The sequence below is a fragment of the Cetorhinus maximus genome, chromosome 4 (genome assembly GCF_964194155.1).
Source record: "Cetorhinus maximus chromosome 4, sCetMax3.hap1.1, whole genome shotgun sequence".
Lineage (NCBI taxonomy): Eukaryota > Metazoa > Chordata > Chondrichthyes > Lamniformes > Cetorhinidae > Cetorhinus > Cetorhinus maximus.
In genome coordinates, this window is record NC_135882.1 from 52,534,692 (window position 1) to 52,558,078 (window position 23,387).

The window sequence follows — 23,387 nt, forward strand, 5'->3', positions numbered from 1 at the left end:
GAAACATCCTTTCAGCACTCACTTGTCAAATCCCCTTAGGATCTTATATGCTTCAACAAGGTCACTTCTCATTCTTCCAAACTCCAAGGAATACAGGCCCAGCCTGTCCAACCTTTCCGCGAAAGATAACCCCTTCATCCCAGAAATCAGTCGTGAACCCTCCCTGAACTGCATCTAATGCAATTATGTCCTTTCTTAAATATCTTCAAAACTGCACTTTTGATGTCTCACCAATGCCTTGTACAACTGTAGCGAAACTTCCCTACTTTTATATCCCATTCCCCTTGCAATAAACGACAACATTCCATTTGCCTTCCTAATCACTTGTGGAATACTAACTTTTCATGATTTCATGTACCAGGGCACCCAGAGAAGCCAAGTAGCAATAATGTCCATGGGATACACCTCAGCAAACTTTGAAAAACTGTTTTAAAAGTTTCAATTTATTTAAGTTTATAACAGTTTTAAAAAGTATCATAATTGTTTCAAAATATTTAAAAATCACAAAAGAAAACTGCCAGGTGTTCCAGACTGACCTCAAGGGGCGTGTTTTCAGCTCATGATGTCAAAAGGGGACTGGCCTCTGTACTAGAGTTCTGTAATCTTGCTCTCTCCATTCAAATAATATGCTGCTTTTCTATTCTTCTTGCCAAAGTGGACAAGTTCACATTTTTCCCACATTATACTCCATTTGCCAAATTTTTGCCCACTCTCAATCTATATCCTTTTGCAGACTCCTTGTGCCCTCTTCACAACTTCCTCTCCTATCTACCTTGCGTCATCAGCAAATTTAGCAAACATACCTTCTGTCCTTTCATCCAAGTCATTGATGTAGATTGTAAATAGTTGAGGTCCCAGCACTGACCCCTGTGGTATTCCACTCTTTCTATCTTGCCACCCCGAAAATGACCTATTTATGCCTACTCTGTTTCCTGCTAGCTAACCAATCCTCTACCTGTGCTAATATGTTACCCCCTACACCATGAGCTCTTATTTTCTGTAGTAACCTTTGATGTGGCACTTTGTCAAACGCCTTCTGGAAATCCAGATTACAGATTGTGGTCGAATACACTTCTGCTGATGGCACACGACACCTCATAAATGCCCAGTTTTGAGCTGCTAGATCTGTTCTGAATCTATTCCATTTCGCACAGTGGTAGTGCCACAACATACAACAGAGGGATCCTCAGTGTGAAGACCAGGCTTCATCTCCAAAGGACCGTGCGATGGTCACTCCTACCAATACTGTCATGGACAGATACATCTGTGACAGATAGATTGATGGGTGCAAAGTCTAGCAGGGTTTTTTTCGTCTTTTGTTGGTTTCCCCCAGCATCAGCACTTGGCCAGCAGAGTCAGTAGTGGTGCTACTGAGCCACTAGTGATGAGCATTGAAGTCCCCCACATGAAGTATATTCTGTGCCCCTGCTACCCTCAGTGTTTCTTCCAAGTGGTTTTGAACATGGAGGAGTACTGATTCATCAAGTGAGAGAGGGCAATACGTGCTTATCAGCAGGAGGTTTCCTTGCCCATGTTTAATCTGATGCCATGAGACTTCATGGCATTCAGAGTCAATGTTACAGACTCCCAGCACAACTTCCTCTTGACTGTATACCACTGTCCTGTTGGGCTTGTCCTGCTGGTAGGACAGTACACACCCAGGGATGATGATGTTTTGCACATTGGCTGCAAGGTATGATTCAGTGAATATGACTATTGCTGTTACTTGACTCATCTGTGGAACAACTCTCCCAATTCTCGCATAAGCTCATAGATGTTAGGAAAGAGGACTTTGCAGTGTTAACTGGCACAGTGTGCCGTTGTTATTTTCAGCACCTAAGTCGATGCCAGGTCATACATCTAGTCATTTGGTAGTAGAGAACTTGAGTATTGATGAAAAAAAAAGATTTTTTTTCGAAGGTTTTCGTTTTGTGCTCATCAGGACAATTTGCAAAAGAAGAAACCCAATGTCAGGGGAAAGTACACATTTGTACTGAATGAGAAGAGAGTGATTGGCTGGCAAGTGGACTTTGATTGGTAGAGGCATTGCCATGGAGGATGCATCAACATTTCCTCCTTACATTAGTATTTTCTTGTGAATTGTCCTGATGAAAAGACTAAAAGCTTTGACAAAAATGTTTCTTTTTTACAGCAATACATCCAGTTTTATTCTTTTTTACTATTCTGTAACTGTTTGGTATAACTGTGTGGCTTTCTAAGTTGCTTCAGAGGCAGTTAACAGTTAACCACATTGTGGGTTTGGAGTCACACGTAGACCAGACCAGATAAAGACGGCAGACTTCCTTCCCTAAAGGACATTAGTGAACCAGATGGATCTTTACAACAATCCGATAGTTTCATGGTCTCTAAAACTCACATTTAATTAATAAATCTGGAATTAAAAATGTTTTACCAGCTGCCTTGGCGGGATTTGAACCTGTGTCCCTAAGAGAACTAGCTTGGCCTCTGGGTAACTACTCCAATAACATTCACACTATGCCACTGCCCCAATGTTGATGAGCACTAGTAACAAAAAGGATCTGTGCTTGTACCCAGCCTCTTTCCACTGCTGCGCTTGAAAACATGACCAAAGGTTTAGACATGGCCATCCATGGAACTGGAAGCTCATCAAGCTAAGTAAAGCCGCGACAAAGGTCACACAGAGGTCCTATATGGGTCTGTGCTTGCACATGGCTGTGCTGGAGATAAGATGTAAGAGGGTTGATCAATAAGCTCGCGGATGACATGAAAATTGGTAGGGTGATAAATAGTGAGGATAGCCTTAAATTACAGGAGGATATAGATGGGCTGGTCAGATGGGCTGATCAGTGGCAAATGGAATTTAATCCGGATAAGTGTGAGGTGATGCACTTGGGCAGGACAAACAAGGCACAGGAATACATGATGAATGGTAGGACCATGGGAAGTACCGAGGGTCAGAGAGACCTTGGTGTGCATGTCCACCAGTCCCTTAAAGTAGTGGGACAGGTAGAGAAGGTGGTTAAGAAGGCATATGGGATACTTGCCTTTATTAGCCGAGGCATAGAATATAAGAGCAGGGAGGTTATGCTGGAACTGTATAAAACGCTGGTTAGGCCACAGCTAGAGTATTGTGTGCAGTTCTGGAATCTGCATTATAGGAAGGGTGTGATTGCACTAGAGAGAGTGCAGAGCAGATTTACCAAGATGTTGCCTGGGCTGGAGAGTTTTAGTTATGAGAAGAGATTGGATAGACTGGGGTTATTTTCCCTGGGGCAGAGGAGATTGAGGGGGGACATGATTGAGGTGTATAAAAATTATGAGGGGCATAGATAGGGTAGACAGGAAGGAACTTTTCCCCTTGGTGGAGGGATCAATAACCTGGGGGCATGGATTTAAGGTAAGGGGCAGGAGGTTTAGAGGAGAAGTGAGGAAGAATTTTTTCACCCAGAGGGTGATGGGAATCTGGAACTCACTGCCTGAAAGGGTGATAGAGGGAAAAACCCTCATAACATTTAAGAAGTATTTGGATGTACACTTGCGATGCCATGGCATACAAGGCTATGGGCCTAGTGCTGGAAAATGGGATTAGAATAGTTAGGTACTTGTTTGACCGGCACAGACTCGATGGGCTGAAGGCATTTTTCTATGCTGTAGACCTCTATGACTCAGATAGATACTAATTGGTTTGCCAAAGCAGCAAATACCATCTTATCATAAGCCTGAAAAAAAAAAGATGCTTTGCTTTGTTGGGGCTGGTTGATACTACAGCAACTATCAACATTAAATGCTAAATCAAATGTCAATAATTACACTGGCGTTGAGTTGTTAAATGAGGCACTAGTAGATAACAAACCTCTATCATGAAATCCATTACTTCGATTGAAAAACTGGAAAAGCATGTTTCAAATCAGCACAAGGCCAAATATATAAAAATAAATATATATTTTATATATATTTAAATATATAAAATAGAAAAATGTATATTCTGTGATCATCACCCTTTGGATGTAGAATGAAAGCCATGGACATGTGAACAGCGTAATAATTGGCAGTTTAACAAGTTCCACTTCTACCTAACACCCGAGGTCCATCATGCAAATCAAGTGGTAGGCAAAAGTAACAAACCTGAAGATTAAAGAGCATATCAAAATCATTGGAATCGAGGCCATGCTTACAACAGCATATTGCAAAACATGTAGTCTGCATGGAAGACTCCACAATGCCAAAAATGATGCTTCACTGTAAACCGGGATGGGCCAAGTAGAAACAGGGCTGGTAGCAAGATGGACAAGGACATGCTCAAGCACAATCTTATATCAACATTGACAACTGAGAAAATCTTGCAGCTAGTCACATGAACTAGTGAGAAGCAATATCGGATGATATTAGCCATTGTGAATACCAGCTTACTGAGCTCCTAAAAGAAATAGGAACAGAAGAAACAGCAGCATTGGTTGACGCCAAATTAGCTGTATGGGATTGTGAAATATACAGCACAGCATGACACTCACATTGGTTTGAATAATCATCAAGACTGATTTTTCTACCAATAAGGGTTGTTATCTTTGAGTATGAGGGATTGCCATCAAAAGGAGTTCGTCACTCCGCGAGATGAAACAGGAGGAACAGTAGAGCTTTGTTCCTCTTCCTGTATGCAGAGTAATGCTGAAGTATACATTTAAGATGCAAAAGCCCTCCAAGCACCTTGCCCAACTAGCCAATCTTCCTGTGTGAGCCCAATGAGAGTAGACAGGTTGTTCAAATGCAGGTGGCATCATTGATAATCATGATCCTGACTTCATCTGACGTCCACACATACAACTTCCAACACGAATCAGTGGACATCAATAAGGATCGGAAAATTTGATTGATTTTCCACTTTCTAGCAGAGGCCAATTATAACATTCCTGACATTGAGTTCGCTGATCTCAAGCAGAGCAATGTTTTATAGCAATCAAATCTAGCACCATATGGCTTAGTATTACAATGGTATACCAACTAGATAAGCGAACAAGCAGAAATAAATCATTTTTTCTCACCAGTTTTTTCTCCTCAAAAAAGAAAGTTTCATGGGCGCCAGTCATACTCTAATCTCTCAAACTTCTTCCCATGTGAACCTAGACAGCAAGTCAGCAGGCTATTCTGCCGTGGTATTTCCCTTCCAAGCCAAATCCTGTCCTTTGCCACCATATCAGCTGAGAACAGAAAGGCAAGCATAGACTGAGGATGAAACCTGGGATGCTCTTGGTCTTTGTACCTTAGCTGTTTGCTTCCTTAACTGTTCGGAAATTGCAGGAATCATACTCTCTCATCACATTTTGTATGAAAATAAAACTTGCATTTATTGGACACTGGAGAAAGAATACATTTAAGCCCTCTTTTTCACATGATTATACTGAGGGAAAACATGATATATTGAATCCACCAGTGACATGAGTTTTATCTTCCCATTAAAGATATATTAGACATACATATAACTTTATCTCCACAAAGTAACTTATCAACAAGCCAGTTGTAAAATACAATTGTTTCAACCGCCTTCCATAAAATTAAAGCAGCTTTTGATTTTGTCCAAAACTGTTTGATAAGCAAAATAGGAGTAGCAGGGAAGAACACAGGCAATTTCTATTTGGTTTTATGCCAAACTAAACTGACCAAATTGAAAAAAATATTAGTTTCAATGGTCGTAAGTACTCCATTAGATGGTTACTGGTTGGTGACATTGCTAAACTCATATTTGTAACAGTGATTGCTCTGCAAGTGACATTTGTCACCAGCTGTTGGGCACTGCCTATGATGCTGCCTTGCTTTACTAGAACAAAATTGAGATTTATTTGCTTTAAAAAAATGCTTTAACTTTGCAAAGTGAAGAAGAAAATTCTGATGATTATTTTTTTTGGTACAGCAGAATTCTGAAACATGTCTACAAAAAGCTAGAACCTTCCTAGGTAAGCAGGAGGGTGGGGAAGGCAGGGACGGAGAGGATGGAAATTCTAAGGAAAAAACTAAAGAAGTTTAAAAGGCAAAAACCTCTGCTGTGTAAAGTTGTTCTTAAACTCACCTTTAATAATCTGTACTTTATAAGGGGAAAGAGGTGGTTTAGGCGATGACTTCGTGGAGTTGCATGCAATTCCAGTGACACTTCTGTCCTTCAAGGTATCCACTCCCCAGACAGCCACAGCCAAGCACTTAGTAAATCTTGAATCACTTGGTTGACGTTTCACAGTTTCCCACTTGTCCTCATCAATCCATATATTAGCACCAATGTGAACCTATTAACAAATGGTGTCAGAATCTGTAGCTTGCAAATTCAGCTCATATATGCAAAATATGGGAAGTATCTATAATATATAAAGCTAACCTTACCTTTCCATCCTGAACAGAGTAAACATTAGGCTGAGCCATAGCAATAGCTTGGGTTGAAGCCCATGGACATGGTACCATGTTGTTCCCGTTTTCAATCTGACTCTCTAGATGATCAGAAGTACTTGGAGTTGGAAGAAGAGCATGTGGGCTTTTCTTGCCAGGATAAACTCTTTGTTGCATGTTCAAATGGTCTTGCAGAATGGAAGTTACTGGAGTACTTGAAATCAGTTGATGTGCTGATGTGTTGTCAATTAGCTCTTCCTCAGGATTTGAGCCATGGTATTGTTCTGGTACTGAAAATGTGAAAATATTGATTTATTATTCAATTGCTTTCAAAGAGCTAATTCAAAAACTAATGTTTTTACAGATTACAAAATGATTTTAAAAAGGTGAGTTTCCCATCTGTGCAAACTATTAAGGTCTATTTATACTTGTGTCATCAGCTATAAATATCCATAAAAATAACTTTGGTTGTAACATTATAAAAGGTCAGGAGAAGCAGAAGACAAATTCATAACTTATAAACAGAGCAAAAAAAAGGAAAACTTGAAATTAATAAAGTGACAAATACCAATACAATTTAAAAGGGAAGAGGATAAAAGAACAAAGCATGGAAGAAAATCCAATGACCTTAAGATTCTTAAGGCTATAGGTAGTTTGGAGCAATAGCCCTATTTTTTAAATCTATACCACTGGAAACCACTGTCCAGAGTTTAGTCACCAAATAGGCCCTGCCCTGAAAAGATGTAATCCGCCTTTTCCCAAGTCCTTACCAGAAAGTCAGGTATCCTCAGTTAGACATACTTGCATTAGGTAGTTCCTTATGCAATAGTTATACAAAAAGTGACTCGAAGAAAACCTAGGACACAGTTTAGCAAGAGCCATAACTTGGGGAATTTCCAGTACATGCAAGGATACTTGTGGTACTTAAACAGTTAAAACAATAAAGTGTTATTTGTCCAGAAAAATGCCACTTGAGCCATTATCATAGTGGTTTCCAAGATCTGAAGCAGAAGAATTGTAGCCCTCCAAGTACATAATCAGCCCTACAGCTCCAGGTCTCGTTAATGAGACAGGCTGGAGGTTAGACACCAGTGTCCTAGTTAACTGCAGGTTGAGGTTATTGAGTCTGCCAATGATTGATGGTTCCAAACTTCCATTGGTAGCTACATCATTTTGGAGCCACTTCAACCCAAAGAGATCCTGCAGATCTTTCTCCTTGGAGGATCATCGTTAGTAGATATTAAGTAACTGAGACTCGAGAGTTTGAGTCATGGATACCTTTCCAGCAGGTACCAGAAACTCCTCACAGACCACATGGAGGACATAACAATTCACCGTAAAAATTCAAATGTACTGCCATCATTCTGAGGACCACAGGGAGCACATACAGAAGACTTTCAAATGTATACATCTTCACAAGCCATAGTTGACACCAAATCCTGAAAATATAAGTGCATGATCCATTGACAGAATTTAACTTTCATACACAGATGTGTGCCCTACTATACTTCGAAGATATTATCTACCAAAAGCTATAGAAACCACCCTCCATGGAAGAATAAGGGTTTTGTAGATTAACAAAATTAATTGGAGGTTCAATTTTAAATTTCATGGTTAGTCACAATAAACATGTAAAATTCTCATTTATATTATGACCAGCAGTGGTGCTCTAATATAATTATGGAGGCACACATTTTATTTAGCTGAAACAGGTGCAATAACTGACAGTCACTCACTGATTCATTCCTCAGGACAATGCCTTGACCAGAGTGTAGCTGCTTGGTTTAAATTTCAAACCATGATTGGCAGTTAACTGTCAGTCACCATCACTAGTGTATTCTCCATGGCAATGCCTCTACTAAAAAAAGTCTACTTGACAACCAATCAACACTCTCTCCTCATACAGTCCAAGTTGCTGTTTCCCCCCTTATATTGGTATTCTTGAAGTGTCCTGATGAGTGCTAGCCAAAAAGCTTCGACATGTCTCTTTTTTCAGCAATTCTCAAATTTGGAGTAATGGAACACAGGTTTGCTTTTCCCCACTTCTTAGCAAGTCTCAGGCAAATTATGCAAAGATGCCAAATGGAGGCTAAGAAGTTTCTAACAGAAGGGAAACATTAAGGGGATGATCATCCTTAGCCTACTTCTCCTGGGAGTTGTCACATGGTAGTAAACCTATAGGTGCAGGTCCCCCATTCTCTAGACTAAAAGTAGTACACAGGAAGAGAAATAAATTAAAGGATAACCATCCTCAAAAGATTTTCTTTTCACACTTGTATCCAACTCATCTCATAGCACCCGACACACTATGTGGCCAAGAATAACCAACTGCCAACAGCTTAATAGCTGGAAATAGCCTATTACTGCATAATTGGCATGGTATATGAGCTGAGTCAGTCAATCCTACATTAAAATGATTGCGTATGTTAGTGCACCAATATTGAGCCAGCGATAGCTTTACCCAATATCAGTCCCCTTCGGATTGCATACCCATTGTCTAGCAGCATAGCAACAGGAGCATGCCATTTAACTCACCCTGCTTGGTTAGCCATGGCACCATTCTCTTCTCAATCCCAAATTCCTATCTTTGCTCCATGTCAATAAAATGGTGGAATGGGCACAAGAATGGCAGGTGGAATTCAAATCACTAAATGTGACAAATGCAGCCATTACAAAAAGGCTAACAGACTCTTAGGTTTGCTGCAAGAAGTGTGCAATACAAAAAGTTGAGATGTAATAGCAAGGTTAAGTAAAGTCTCAGCATAACCACAGTTTTGAGTATTGTGTAATTTTAGGGTGGACACCACGAAAAGGATATTGAAATAAGGAAGCTAGGAATCCTGTGGCAGGTAACTCATCTCCTGGCTCCCCAAAGCTTGTCCACCATCTACAAGACACAAGTCAGCAGTGTGATGGAATACCCTCTACTTGTTAGGGTAAGTGCAGCTCCAACAACACTCAAGAAGCTTGACACCATCTGGGACAAAGCAGCCTGCTTGATTGGCACTCCATCCACAAACATTCACTCCCTCCACCATCAACACACAGTGGCAGCAGTGTTTATCATCTACAATGTGCACTGCAGGGATTCACCAAGGCTCCTTAGACAGCACCTTCCAAACCCACAACTGCTACCATCTGGAAGGACAAGGGCAGCAGATGCATGGGGACACCACTGCCTAGAAGTTCCCTTCCAAGCCACACACCATCCTGACTTGGAAATATATCACCGGTCCTTCACTGTCACTGGGTCAAAATCCTGGAACTCCCTTCCCAACAGCACTGAGTGTACCGAGAAGGCAGCTCACCAGACCTTCTCAAGGGCAATTAGGGATAGGCAATAAATGCTGGCCTCGCTAGCGATGCCCATATCCCATGAATGAACAAAAAAAAGACAAAACAAGGCAGATTCACTAGGATGCTTTCTGGTATGAAGAAAGTTCAAATATAATGAAAGACGTGGAAAATTGAACAGAGGAGATTCGAGGTTAAGTTGATCAAGGTGTTTCAAATTATAAAGGGGTGAAACAGAGTAAATAGAAGCAGACTACTTCCAGCAACTGAACAGCTGGAATAAAGGGACACAGACAGAATAAATGTTAGAGATTTAAGACATAGGAGAAACGTCATGGAGTTGCTTTTGACTTGGCTCAAATTGTAAGATTATTCATCTTGTTCTGGATTCCCCTATTGGAAAACTGGCCCCACTTACCCTGTCAGTTTCCCAGATAATTTTAAACAACTATCAGATCATGCCGTGACTTTGTCTGTTTGAAATGTCTCAAGCGCTAGGTCCTTTTAAATTAATACAGTCACACCAGGTACTGAGAAATTACCCCTATAAACTAAATGGATACAGCAGGTTGGGAAGTGAACTGGAAAGTCAGGAGCCAAAAGCATTAATTCAAAGAGGTATGGTATATTTTGTACAGGAAACACATCTATCGCCACATTAGTACAAAGCCTCTGATGTAAAAGGAATTGAATAATGGACTACAAACTTTTAAATAATTAAGCACCTCATGTTTGCATTAACTAGATAATTTACCAGGTTCGAATTTGAAAAAGTACTTAAATTGGCAAAGACAATAATACAGCCATTTAAACCATTAATTTAGATAATTACTTTTAATAAGGTTATTGCAGAGGTTTAAAGTAATGAAAAAGATGCAAGTGAGACATTCAATAGTAAAATCCATTAAGTGTTGCTACACTTAACTCTAGCTTGAGCTGGAACCCAATTATGGAGAGATAAGACTTACATCTAAATAACTTCAAAAGCAGTGCATTCTGAAGGTCCATATTTAGGTCCCTCAGTCTCTGTAGCTCAGATGCCAAGTGTTCATATTCTTTTTGCTTTTCTTCAGCAAATCGGAGTTTTGTTGTAACTTTTTTAAGTTCCTGAATCAACTTTTTATTATTGGCCTTGGCCTGAGAATATTTATGCTTTAGTTCATCAAAGATTTTTAGCGTTTGGTCGTCATCATCACTGCTATCTTCAAAGCAGGAGACATCTTGTTCCTAGGAGAAATAAAATAAATCATTTTCAGTGTTCATTCAGTTTCAGAAACAAAAATAAATACTAACTAGATTCTTTTTTTCAAAGGAGGGAAAAGATTTTGTGCTCCAAGTGTAAATCATCTGAGGATTAACAGAAGTCTATTACATTGCACAACTGATAAATTAGTAAATTTTGTAACACAAGCCGCATTGCATTTACATTCCAAGAGTAATATCAGTAATTGCTTATCGAGCGTAGAATTGAAAACAATATGGTTCTTACTAGCGCATGATGCAATGTTGTTGATTTTCATTGCAAGATTCCATTCACTCAACTCATCCATGTGGCCTGAACCTCTAGTTGGTTGTTATTAAAATGCTACAGACAATATAGGAGTATTGCTGTTTTTTTCTTCCATCCCCTAATGTTAATATGCTTTTGGCAGTCTGGTTTAAAAATGGGAAAAAAGAAAACCACACATGCTCTTTTCTTTACAAAGCAAGTGGGATCAGTTAGGTTACGGAGTCTGATCTCACCCATACTTGACTCTTTGCAATTAAGCAAGAGGGGTAATTATAGTGGCTTCTCAGATCAAAAATTTATGGTCCAGGGATGACAGGTCAAAGTCGGAGGAAAAATAACAAGAAACCTTAAAAATATTAATGCTAGGATGCTAAAAAAGCAAAATACTGTGGATGCTCGAGATTTGAAATGAAAGCAGAAAGTGCTGGAAAAACTCAGCAGGTTTGGCTGCATCCATGGAGAGAGAAACAGGGTTAACGTTTCTAGTCCAATTAAATGTCAACTCTGTTTCTCTCTCCACAGATGCTGCCAGACCTGCTGAGTTTTTCCAGCACTTTGTTTTTATTATTAATGCCAGGGCCCAATGGCTCAGCTGATTAAGGTAGCTTTAATGGAGGGATAGATTTGTTTCCTAAGCTACGCTGTTAGCTGTCAGGGTAATAGAGACCCTAATGAACTAGAGACAGGAAATAGCAGCAAGAATTCCCACTCCTGATCACTGTTCAGTGGTGCCTTCTGTCATTGAAGACTGCACTCAGCACAGCTCTGAAAGCTCCTGTGTTTGAATAGCTTGTGGATCCTCAATCTAGGCACAATTACAATGAATGACCACTTGGGCAAGTACCGGAGGGCTCCAGCTACAAGCACCTTAGAGGAGGACAGGAAAATAGGCTGAATATAAAAATTGTAAAATAAATATGAACATTGGACTAACTCGAGGTATAAGATTTTCAAATAGCAAGCTATGTACCTGAGGTATCAACAAAACCAGGACATAAAAAAAAGTAGCAAGCTGTTTCTGTTATGTGACTGCAGGAGACAAACAAGTGGAATTAACATTAACTCCTCGAAATTACTATCTACTTCTCATTAAAAACTTATTTTCTCTCTTCAAGCTATTTGGGTGCAAAAAGCTACAATAGGATTACTGTGAAGTACCAGCAACATAAGAACATAAGAAAAAGCAGAAGACCATATGGCCCGTCGAGCCTGCTTAGTCATTCAACACGATCTTGGCTGATCTTCTGCCTCAATTTCACTTTTCTGGCCGCTCCCCATTTCCCTCGATTCCCCTAGAACCCAAAAATCTGTCTACATCACCCCTCTGGGGTAGAGAATTCTGAAAATTCACAACCTTTTGAGTGAAGAAATCTTACATCTCCATCCTGAATGATCAGCTCCTAACCTTGAGACTGTACCCCCATGTTCAGCCAGGTGAAACACTTTCTCAGTGTCTACCCTGTCAAGCCCCTTCATAATCTTGTCTGTTTCAACTGGATCGCCTCCCATTCTTCTAAGCTCCAGAGAAAGTAGACTCAATTCAACCCTCTCATCTCAGGGGCCAATCTAGTGAATCTTCATGGCACCACCTCTGATGCAAGCATATCTTTCCCTAAATATGGAGGCCAAAACTGCACACACGACTCCAAGTGTGGTCTCAATAAAGTCCAATACAGTATAATTGTAGCAAGACTTACTCCAATCCCCTTGCAATAAAAGGCAATATGTCATTTGCCTTCCTTGCCTTGCTGTACCTGCATGCTAATTTTGTGTTCCTTGTACAAGCACACCCAAGTTTCTCTGAAAACCAACATTTGCAATTTTCACACCTTTTAAAAAATATTCTGCTTTTCTATTCTTATGATCAAATTGTACACTTCCTCACTTCATACCCCATCTGCCACCTTGTGCCGACTCACTTAATCTGCCTACATCTCTTTGCAGCCTCTGTGTCCTCCCCAAAGCTTTCATTCCCACTTGACTTTGTGCCATCAGCAAACTTAGGTATATTACTCTTGGTGTCTTCATCTAAGTCATTAATATAGATTGTAAATAGTTGTGGCCCCAGCACTGATCCTTGTGGCGCTCCACTAGCCTGCCAACTTGAAAATGCCCCATTTCTCCCTACTTTTTGCTTCCTGTCCATTAAGCAATCTTCTATCCATGCTGATATATTACCCCCAATCCATGAGCCCTTATCTTGTGTATTCATCTTTAGAATGGCACCTTGTTGAGTGCCGTTTGGAAGTCCAACTTACTTGTTACATCCTCAAGAAACTCTAATAAGTTTGTCAAACACAATTTCCCTATTGTAAAACCATGCTGACTTGATCTGATCATATTATGATTTTTTACGTGTATTGTGAAGACTTGCTTAGTAAGACATTCCAGCATTTTTTCAACAACTGATGTCAGGCTAACTTGCCTGTCGTTCCCAGTTTTCTTACTCCTTTCTTGACTATCTCGTTACATTTGCTAACTTCCAATCTGCTGGGACAGTTCCAGAATCTAGAGAATTTTGGAAAATCAAAACCAGCAGATCCACTCTGTCTGCAGCTATTTCTTTTAGAACCCTTGGATGTAGCCTGGGTTGTTGTCCCTTAGGTTGCTCCAATAATTCTTCTCTGCTGATAATTACCCTAATTTCCTCACTCTTAGCCACTTGATTAGCCTCTACTTCTGATACGTAACTTAAGGCTTCGGCTGTGAGGGCAGACAAAATGTGTGTTCACTACCTCTGCCAATTCCTACTCCTATGCTAATTTCTCCTGTCTCTGCCTCAAGTGGACCAACAATTAATTTAACTATGCTCCTTTTTATATAATTGTAAAACCTCTTAGTAAATTTTTGCATTCCTGGGTAGTTTGTTCTTGTATAGTTATTCCCCCATTTTTAAGCTGCCCCACTTTAAAGTCACGCAGTTAATGGGTATTCGTGTTCAGCACCAGGAGTTTCATTTTAATGATGTTTCGTGCTGAGACTGACATAGGACCTCATGACCCAATCTGCGCCATTTTGGAGCGGCCACCCCAGCTCCCTGACCCTCCCAGTCACTGTCAACCCTCCCTCTCATGCTCTCTGACCCTCCCAGTGGCTGCTGACCCTCCCTTTCAACACCTCTCTGGCTTGTTCTATACCTGCTCTTCCTGCTTCTCACCATTCACCTCCCAAGCCCTCACTCACAGCAAGGGCTTGGGAAAGGGAAGTGGCGAGCAGGAGAAGTGGGGAGTCAGAGGTTTGGTGAAAGGGAGGGTTAGCGAGAGGGAGGTTCAGGCAACAGGATGTTTGGAGAGTGGGAGGTTTGTTGAGCACAATTGGCAGCAACCAAGAGGGTCAGGGAGCCAGAAAGGCAGCGAGCCACAGGGTCGGCAAGCAGGAAGTAAGTAGAAAGAGTTAGCATATTTCTTTCATATTTTTAAATTTATTTTATTTTGAAAGTTACTTAATTTACAAATATAGAAATTTAGCAATGTAAAGTCTTTCAATTTACAGGGTATAATCTTTCCATTTTTTTTCCTGACGAGAAATGTCCTCCAGAACCAAACTACAGCTCTTACATTGGTTGAAATGGGAAAATCTTTTTGCTTAACATTGTTTCATTTGAAGTTGGACTTTCCAGGAATGCAACTACAACATTAAGTGAGGACTTACTGTATTGTATCATTTCACTTATTTAATCAACTTTTTGGTGGCCCTTTGCTGGTTTCTATAAAAACTCCTAATCCTCAGATGTACTGCTATTCTTGCAACATTATAAACTTCTTCTTTTAAACTAATACTATCCTTAACCTCTTCAGTTCTTTCTTTTTCTTGCTCAGTTTTTGTTTCAAAGTGAATTATAGCCCTTTTTGGGGCTACCCCAGATCAGGAGCACTCTCCTAATAATCACCCTCACCTGCGTTCAAAATAGCCACTTCCCACAGACACTTGTTTTTGGGTCTGAGCAAGTGAGCCACTTCTCCTCCTAGGAAGATAACTATCAAGAGATATTACCTTCTTCTAGATAGCTTTTGAAATAATTATCAACTAGGTTATAATTACCTGGGTATTGTAAGGGTCTGGGGGTTTCTCTTCAAAAAATTGTATTTCCCCACTTTGAAAAATACCAGAGAGAGGGTTCTTAAGCTGCTTACAGAAAACGAGACATATTTTACTAGCTGATTAACAAGTTTACTGAAGAATCGTTTAACATGCAATACATTCAAAAATGCATAAGTACATCGCAACATTAAAGACTATAAAAAGATGGAAAACAGTTTTAGTTCTAATACAGAATCCAGTAAAAGAGGCTTTAAAAAATAATGCAAGAGTCTAAAATTCTCTTTAGGATATCCATCAAAAATTTTTAATTATTTCAAATATCAAACATTAACACAAAGTATTACCTTAAATCTCTGAGCTGTTACAGCTGTCTGAACAGCAGGACACAAAAAACTTGTTTGCTTTAAATAGCGTCCAACTCTTCGACAACCTGAGAAGCATTGGTTTAAGGTTTCTTTCTTAAACCCTTTTTCAATACTGCTGCTTTTTAGATAAAAAGCCTGTATTTTTATACCCCTCTAAACTAAATTACATCATCTCTAGCAGCTATGGGTGCTGCTTCCTTAATTAAACTCCTCCCTTTTGATTATCCCTTATAATTCACAATTATTTAATTATTGCTGTAAAACAGAGACATGTTGAAACTTTTCGTCTTGCATTCATCAGAACACTGAAAGAATACCAATATAAGGGGAAAACAATAATTCATACTGTATGAGAAGAGAATGCTTGGTTGGTAAGTGGAGCCTGATTGGTAGAGACGTTGCTATGGAGAATGCACCAATTGATGGTGACTGACAAGCATTGTTTAAAATTTGAACCAGACAGCTTGACCCTGATTGGGTATGGCATTGCCCTGAGGAATGAGTCAGCAAAAAGCTGTCACTTATTTTGTAGAGCTGAAACAGGCACAATGTGAGTACACGTTCTTTCTGTCCTCTGAGCTAATGGCTACACTGATTAGGTTATTGCACACTGCAAATCATGCAAACTCATGAACGGGCCGAAGGCCGTCACTTTCGGCCCTGAAAAGTGCCCAGTCTGCCTCAGGTTACCCTGGAAGGTATCTCAAAAATTTGAACAGGTGAAGCTAGCTGTTTCACGTTGCTACTGTGCAGTAGCAACATGAATGGTATTCAACACCAACAGCCTTCAATCCAAAAAGATGTTCTGCTTATCACACAAATGAGTTATGTGGTATATGAATTTCAGTGCCATGTGATGCAAGGCATGTAGGCTGTACATCCCAAAGACTGGTGGATCATTTCAAACAGCATGTCCGAGCTGCTGTTTGCAAGGGGCAAGTTACAGAAAGCTCAGTGTCCAAAATTAGATGGGATTCCATGATTGGACAACAGTTGCTAAATAATCTACAGTGTGCTAAGAATTATGCTGACAACCAATTTAAGATCGTCAGTTAGGCTCGCACTGTGGCGTGTGTGGGTGTACGGGAAGCTACACATATTAACACACAGGGCCCCATTCTTTGCAGACAGAAAGAACATGTTCACACATTGCGCCTGTTTCAGCTCTACAAATAAGTGACAGCCGTCACCAATCAGTGTCAAGCTGCCTGGTTTAACTGGGCAGTTAACTGCCAGTTGCCATCAATTGGTACATTCTTCGTGGCAACGCCTCTACCAGAGACCACTTGCCAACCAATCAGCACTCTCTTCTCAGAGTATAAATTGCTGTTTCCCCTCATACCTGGTATTGTGAAGTGTCCTGATGAGTGCAAGACAGAAGCTTCAACATGTCCCTTTTTTAGCAATACTCAATATCATGTGCCAGCATATGACTAATTATTTAATTGTTGAGGGTAGCATTATTATATAACACTGAGCATGTATCTGGTCAATATATGCTTGTGGTATGTTCGAATATCAATCCTAATTAATTTCACTTGTTTCCATATTTTCATAGTGATTTTAAACTTTTAACACAAATAGTGATTCTTAAGTTGTTATTTTCTAGTTCAGTAAAGACTACATTTTTACAGCATCTGTCTTTTGTACTAGGTATCTGATCTTGTTCAATTCCGAGTTTTAAAAGACCACTGAGCTAAATTTGAAGAATGCCTTCTTAATAAGTAACAATGCTAAATCCCAGACTGAACTACCACTAATGTGCGTTATCACCTTTTTAAGAATTCCTTTGGTAGCGAATAAAGCATTTAAATTACCAAAGGATAGTCCTTATCAATAGCAATTTCCAAAAAGGGGCAGGAGCACTAAAGACCAGTGAATATTACCAACATGAAGTAATGTTGTCTGTCTTTAATTAAATTCAGAGCTGTTTTTAATTAAGTTCAGTGCTGCCCATGTATATGCTTGAAAAGGCTTTTGGGCAAAATGGCTGTTAGCCTGTAACTATTTTCTCAATTCTCAAGTATGATGTCCTAATTATATACGAATTCTACCTCACATCTATATTTTACCTAATTATTCGTGTAATCCACAGTTTTTCAACGGAATATGTTTCTGAACATTGAAGTATTTCAATATTTCCCACTATTTATTTACCATCACACATCTTAGTCTATTTACCCAATCAACCTTAGCCAGCTCTCCCCTCATACATATTTGGCTTTGTTTAAGCTTAAGGTTCTTGTTTGTGATTACAGTATGTTGCTTTCAAACTTAATGTGGAATTCAATTGCATTACGATTGCTATTTCCCACAATGAGATTATGAATTAACCCTGCCTAATTGCACAATACAAGATCTAAAACAGCTTTAATCACTGGTTGGTTCTACAACATACTGCTCCAGGAAACTGTCACAAAAGCATTCTACAAACTCATCTTCCAGACCAGCTTTGCCAGTTTGACTTGTCCAGTCTATAAAGGAAGATTAATATCCTCCACAATTATTACATTGCCTTTGTTACAAGCTGCAAAAATTTCTTGTTTAATGCTCTCTCCAATGGGCCTATAAACGACTCCCACTAGTGTTTCTGACTCTTGTTATTCCTAATCTCGACCCACACTGATTGTGCTTCCTGATCATCTGAGCCAGGGTCCGTTCTCACTAATGTCCTTATGTCAACCTTTACGATCAGGACGAACCCTCCTCCTTTCCCATTTTGTTTGTACTTTTCAAAATGTGATGTACCCTGGAATAGTTATTTCCCAACTTTGGTCACCTCGTAACAATGTCTCTGTAATGGTGATTAGATCTAAACTATTTATCTCTATTGTGCCACTCGTTCATCTATTTATTGCAGATACTTTCTGTATTCCAATAAAGAGCCTTTAGTTTTTTTTTACTTCTATTCTTCAGCATGAACCTTACAGACTGATGCACTATTACTGTTAAACTCTGTCCCACTCTGCTCGTCTTTACCCACATTGCTCCACTGTTCTATTGTCTCAACTTTTCTCTTTGGTTCTAAATCTCCTGCAACTGAACTCTGTTTCCCATCATCACTGCCACCCTACCTGCAACCTGTTAGGTTACAGCCCTATCCATGGCCCTTGTAATGTACACACAAGGTCACAATCCCACATGAGTTGCTCCATGTGATTTAGAATAGACAGTTGTTTGAATACCAAAATCATTCACATCAGCAATGCAGGGTGCAACAACACAACTGAATTTAGTACATGGTAGCCAAAGCATATAATCAGTTTTAAAAAAGAGGTTCTTATGAAATAGACAAATCCCCCTAATGTTTCAGCTTTGGTGTAAAGTGATAGTCAGCTGGAAATTGACATCCTATGTGACTACAATAAAGGTAAACCATCATCCCTATGCTCACTGGCCTATATTGGCTCCTGGTTAAAAATCACCTTGATTTTAAAATTCTCATCCATGGTTTCAAACCCCTCCATGACCTTGCCCCTCCCTATCTCTAATCTCCTCCAGCCCCATAAACCTCAGATATCTGTGCTCCTATAAATCTGGCCTCCTGAACAATTTGATTTTAATTGTTCCACCATTGGTAGTCATGCCTTCAACTGCCAAGGCCCTAAGCTTTCGACTTCCCTATGTAAACCTCTCCGCCTCGCTTTCCTCCTTTAAGAGGTTCCTTAAAACCTATTCCTTCGGCCAAGATTTTAGTAATCTTTCCCAATATCACTTTGTGGCTCACATTCTGCTTTACAAAGCTCCTGTGAAGCACCTCGGGATGTTTTATGTTAAAGGTGCTACATAAATGCAATTGTTGTTAATGCTGGATAAATATCTTCAACCATCCAGCAGAGAGTTTACAATATTTCTTCTACCAAAAAAACTGCCCAAGGCTCCCAATGATTCTGTGGTAAATATACAACTTAGTGTGAAGAGTCATGTTAGACCAGGAGGTTCCAGATTTATAAGGTCCTGGATATGATCTCTAGTCTGCACTGAGCTACAAATAGTCTGCTTGGATGACAACAGGTGTAATAGTTTACTTTAAAAATCAACAGCATCATTCATTCATGTGTACCATGCCTAGGAGTGCCCTATTCAATGATAAAAAGGTGGGTCCAAAAGCAAAATACTATGGATGCTGGGAATCTGAAATAAAAGCAAATTGTTTGGAAACACTCGCCAGGTCTGGCAGCATCTGTGGAGAGAGAGAAACAGACTTTATATTTCAGGCCGTGACCTTTCATCAGAATTGTTCCGATGAAAGGGTTAACTCTTCAGGTTATGACCTTTTTCTCTCTCCACAGATGCTGCTGGACCTGCCGAGTATTTCTGGCATTTTGTGTTTTTACTTGAGCATAATAGTGGGTTTTGTTCAACTGTCTAGTATTTCACAGATCAGCTACTTAAATGACTAGCTATGTTGTATCAAGTAGTGCCATGAACATCAATTGCAGGAGACTTAATACTTTGAGGCATTGCTTGCAGGCTTTTGTCAAAGACAACATGCTACAACTAACATCACAAGGAAGTTTTAAAGAGCTTAGGAAGTGGGTCGTCTAGGTCCCAACAGAGTGAAAAGGAAAGGTAGAAAGCGAAGGAAGTTAATCAGAAGTAAGCTTGTAAAGTACATCACAATGGAGGAACATGGCATATTTCAGAGTAAAATTAGGATCATCAATGCTACCATCGTTGCCGCTAGGATCAAAATGATTGCATGTCTCTACCTATAATTTAGAACAGCCACAATATTTGAAGCTAGAAATAGACTAGTTGTACAGTGTATACAAATTTTAAACACAAACTTGCTAAGCTTTTTGTTAAGGCTGGTCATTGAATCTGTTATATTATCAAGCAAAAGCAGAGATATAGTGATCAGCTACTTTGTTCTTATGCTGATTAATCTTGTCGGTAAATGATATCCCCCAAGTTAGTTGTTTATTAACTAGATTTAATTATATACATGTGGTAGGCATTAACAGGAGATTTACTTGTGCTTCTACAAATAGTAACAGACTGTAACTGTGGTGGTTCAGTTAGAGGGTGCATGCTTGTACTGTGTATTTCTGTAAACAAAACCGTGTAAAGATTAGCTCCAGTACTTCACCACCAGGTTTTTTCTGAAGTTTAACATACGTACTTTATGAACTCCCCAAAGTTTAAACTCGCGATGGTATTAATCGTGTTACCATGAATTTGTTAATTAAATCATAGAATAGCACAGGAGGCCACCATTCAGCCCATGTCAGTTCTTTGAAACAGCTTACCAATTCGTCCCACTTCCTTGCTCTTTCTCTATAGCCCTGCAAATGTTTCCTTTTCAAATACATATCCAATTCCCTTTTGAAAGTTGCTATCAAATTTTCTTTCACCACCCATCAGGCAGTGTACTCCAGATCATAACTCGTTGTGTAAAGAAAATTCTCATCTCCCCTGGCTCTTTTGCCAATCATCTTAAATTTATGTCCTCCAGTTACTAACGCTTCTGCCTCTGGAAACTGTTTCTCCTAACTTATTCGTCATTTTGAACAGGTCTATGAAATCTCTTTATCTTCTCTGTTGTAAAGAAGGCCAAGCAGTGAGTGACTCAGCTCCTGCCTCTCCAAATCCTGTCCACCACCTACAAGTCAGGAGTATGATGGCTGCTCCCCACTTGCCTGGATGAATAAAGCTCCAGCAACATTGAAGCTCAATGCCATCCAGGACAAAGCAGCCCATTTGATCAGGTTCTTATTCACTACATTAAGTATAAGCTTCCATCACCACTGATGCGCCATGGCAGAAGTGTGCATCATCTACAAGGTGAATTGCAATAACTCACCAAGGCTCCGGTGAACTCTACCACCTAGAAGAACCACAGCAGCAGGCTCATGAGAACACCACCACCTGTAAAAGTTCCCCAAGTCACACATCGATCCTGACTTTGAAATATAAATTGCCATTTATTCACTTGGTCAAAAGTCTGAAACTCCTTCCCTAACAGCCCTATAGGCACACCCATACCACAGGTTGGGTTCACCATCACCTTTGAGGGCAATTAGGGATGGATAATAGGTGTTGGCCTGGCTGGTGACACTCAGAGCAGATGAACAAAACAAAAAATCCAAACTTCTTTAGTTTCTCCTCATAAGTCCTTCATCCTTGGTACCATTCCAGTTCATCTCCTTTGCATTGTCTTCAAAGCCCTGCCATACTACTTAAACTGGTGCTCAAAATTGGACACAATATCACAGCTGAAGCCTAACTCATGATTTGCAAAAGTTTGAGCATAACTTCCTTGCTATTGTATTTTTAAGCCTCTATTCATATGGCAAAATATCATTAAGCTTTCTTTGACTGTGTTCATTTAAGTACTGTTAGTTACTGCATTTCTGTGTTCAACTTCATATTTGACAAGTCTGGTATTTAGAGGTTAGTCACTTAGTAAGTAGGCCATTTAGCCCCTCAAGCTTATTCCATTGCCATTCAATGAGACCATGGCTGATCTACCACCAAACTCCATATATTCATTTTAGCCAAAGGTATTAAGGGGCAAATAAAAAACCTATCAATCTCAGATTTAAAATTAACAATTGGCCGAGGATTAAGTATCATTTATGGAAGAGTGTACCAACCTTCTATCCTCCCTTTGAGTGACAAGATGCTTCTTAATTTCACTCCTGAAAGGTCTGCTCTAATTTTTAGATTATTTTCCTAGACTTCCCAATTAGGAAAAATTGTTTCTCCCAATCTATCCTATCTGCTCCCTTTAAAATTTTGAATATTTCAATCAATTCACCCCTTAACCATTTAAATTCCAGGGATACAACCCTAGTTTGTTTAATCCCTCCTCGCAGCTGAAACCTTGTGAGCCCCAGGTGTCGTTCTAGTAAATCTACACTGCACTTCCTCCAAGGCCAATATACTCTTCCAAAGATGTGGCGTCCAGAATTGCTGGCAGTACTCCAAGTGTGGTTTAACTCCAAGTGTACAATTGAAGAAATGGCTTCTACCCTCTTGTATTCTAGTCCTTTAGATATAAAGGCCAGCATTCCATTAGTGTTTTTGAATATTTTTTGTATCTGTACATGACATTTTAACGATTTATGTACCACATTCCAACCCCCCACAAAGTCTCTTTGAACTTCACTGTTTCTACATATTCCCCATTTAAAAAGTACCCTGTTTTATCTTTTTTTTTAGGTACAAAGTGGATGACCTCACATTTGTCTACACTGAAATACATTTACCAAAGTTTTGCATGTTCACATTGTTGGGGAGCCAGTGGCATAATGGAATTGTCCCTAGTAATCCAGAGGCCCAGGCTAATACTCTGGGGATACTGGTTCAAATCCCACCATGGTAGTTGATGGAATTTAAAATTCCAAATTAATAAATCTAGAATTAGTAATGGTGCCATGAGTCTATCATCCCGTTCACTAATTCCTCATTAGGGAAGGAAAGCTTACCTGATCTGGCCTACATGTGATTCCAGAGCCACAGACTCTTAACTGACCTCTGAAATGGTCTAGCAAGGCATTCAGATCTACCAAACCTCTCAGATACCAGATGGACTACTGTTGTTCAAGAAGGCAGCTCACTACCATTTTCTCAAGGGCAATTAGGAATGGGCAACATCCCATGAAAGAATTTTTTAAAAATCACTTGAACTATCAATATCTTTTTATATTTATACTCCTTAGAATGCAGCCTGTGTGTCAGTAGTGTTCATTCATTAGTTTGGAGTTATTATTGGCCCGGATTTTGCAATAAGATTATTAAATTTTAAATCGGACAGCCGCCGCACGTTTAAAGATGGAAATCAGAAAGGCTGCTGTACAATTTTCCCTGCTCCACCAACT

General features: G+C 39.7%; 1 protein-coding gene across 3 annotated transcripts in view; it reads right to left on the reverse strand.

Moving 5' to 3' along the window:
- Positions 1-23,387, reverse strand: part of LOC144679623 (BEN domain-containing protein 5-like) — a 70,699-nt gene that overhangs the window by 20,708 nt on the left and 26,604 nt on the right. For all 3 annotated transcript variants that reach the window (XR_013576378.1, XR_013576377.1, XM_078540197.1), the window contains exons 3-5: positions 10,614-10,872; positions 6,349-6,641; positions 6,044-6,254 (exon numbers count right to left, since the gene is read on the reverse strand). Coding sequence is in view for 1 of the 3 variants with exons in the window: in XM_078540197.1 (XP_078396323.1) it covers positions 6,044-6,254; positions 6,349-6,641; positions 10,614-10,872 (763 nt within the window). In the remaining 2 variants the exon portion in view is untranslated. The remainder of the gene's footprint in view (positions 1-6,043; positions 6,255-6,348; positions 6,642-10,613; positions 10,873-23,387) is intronic.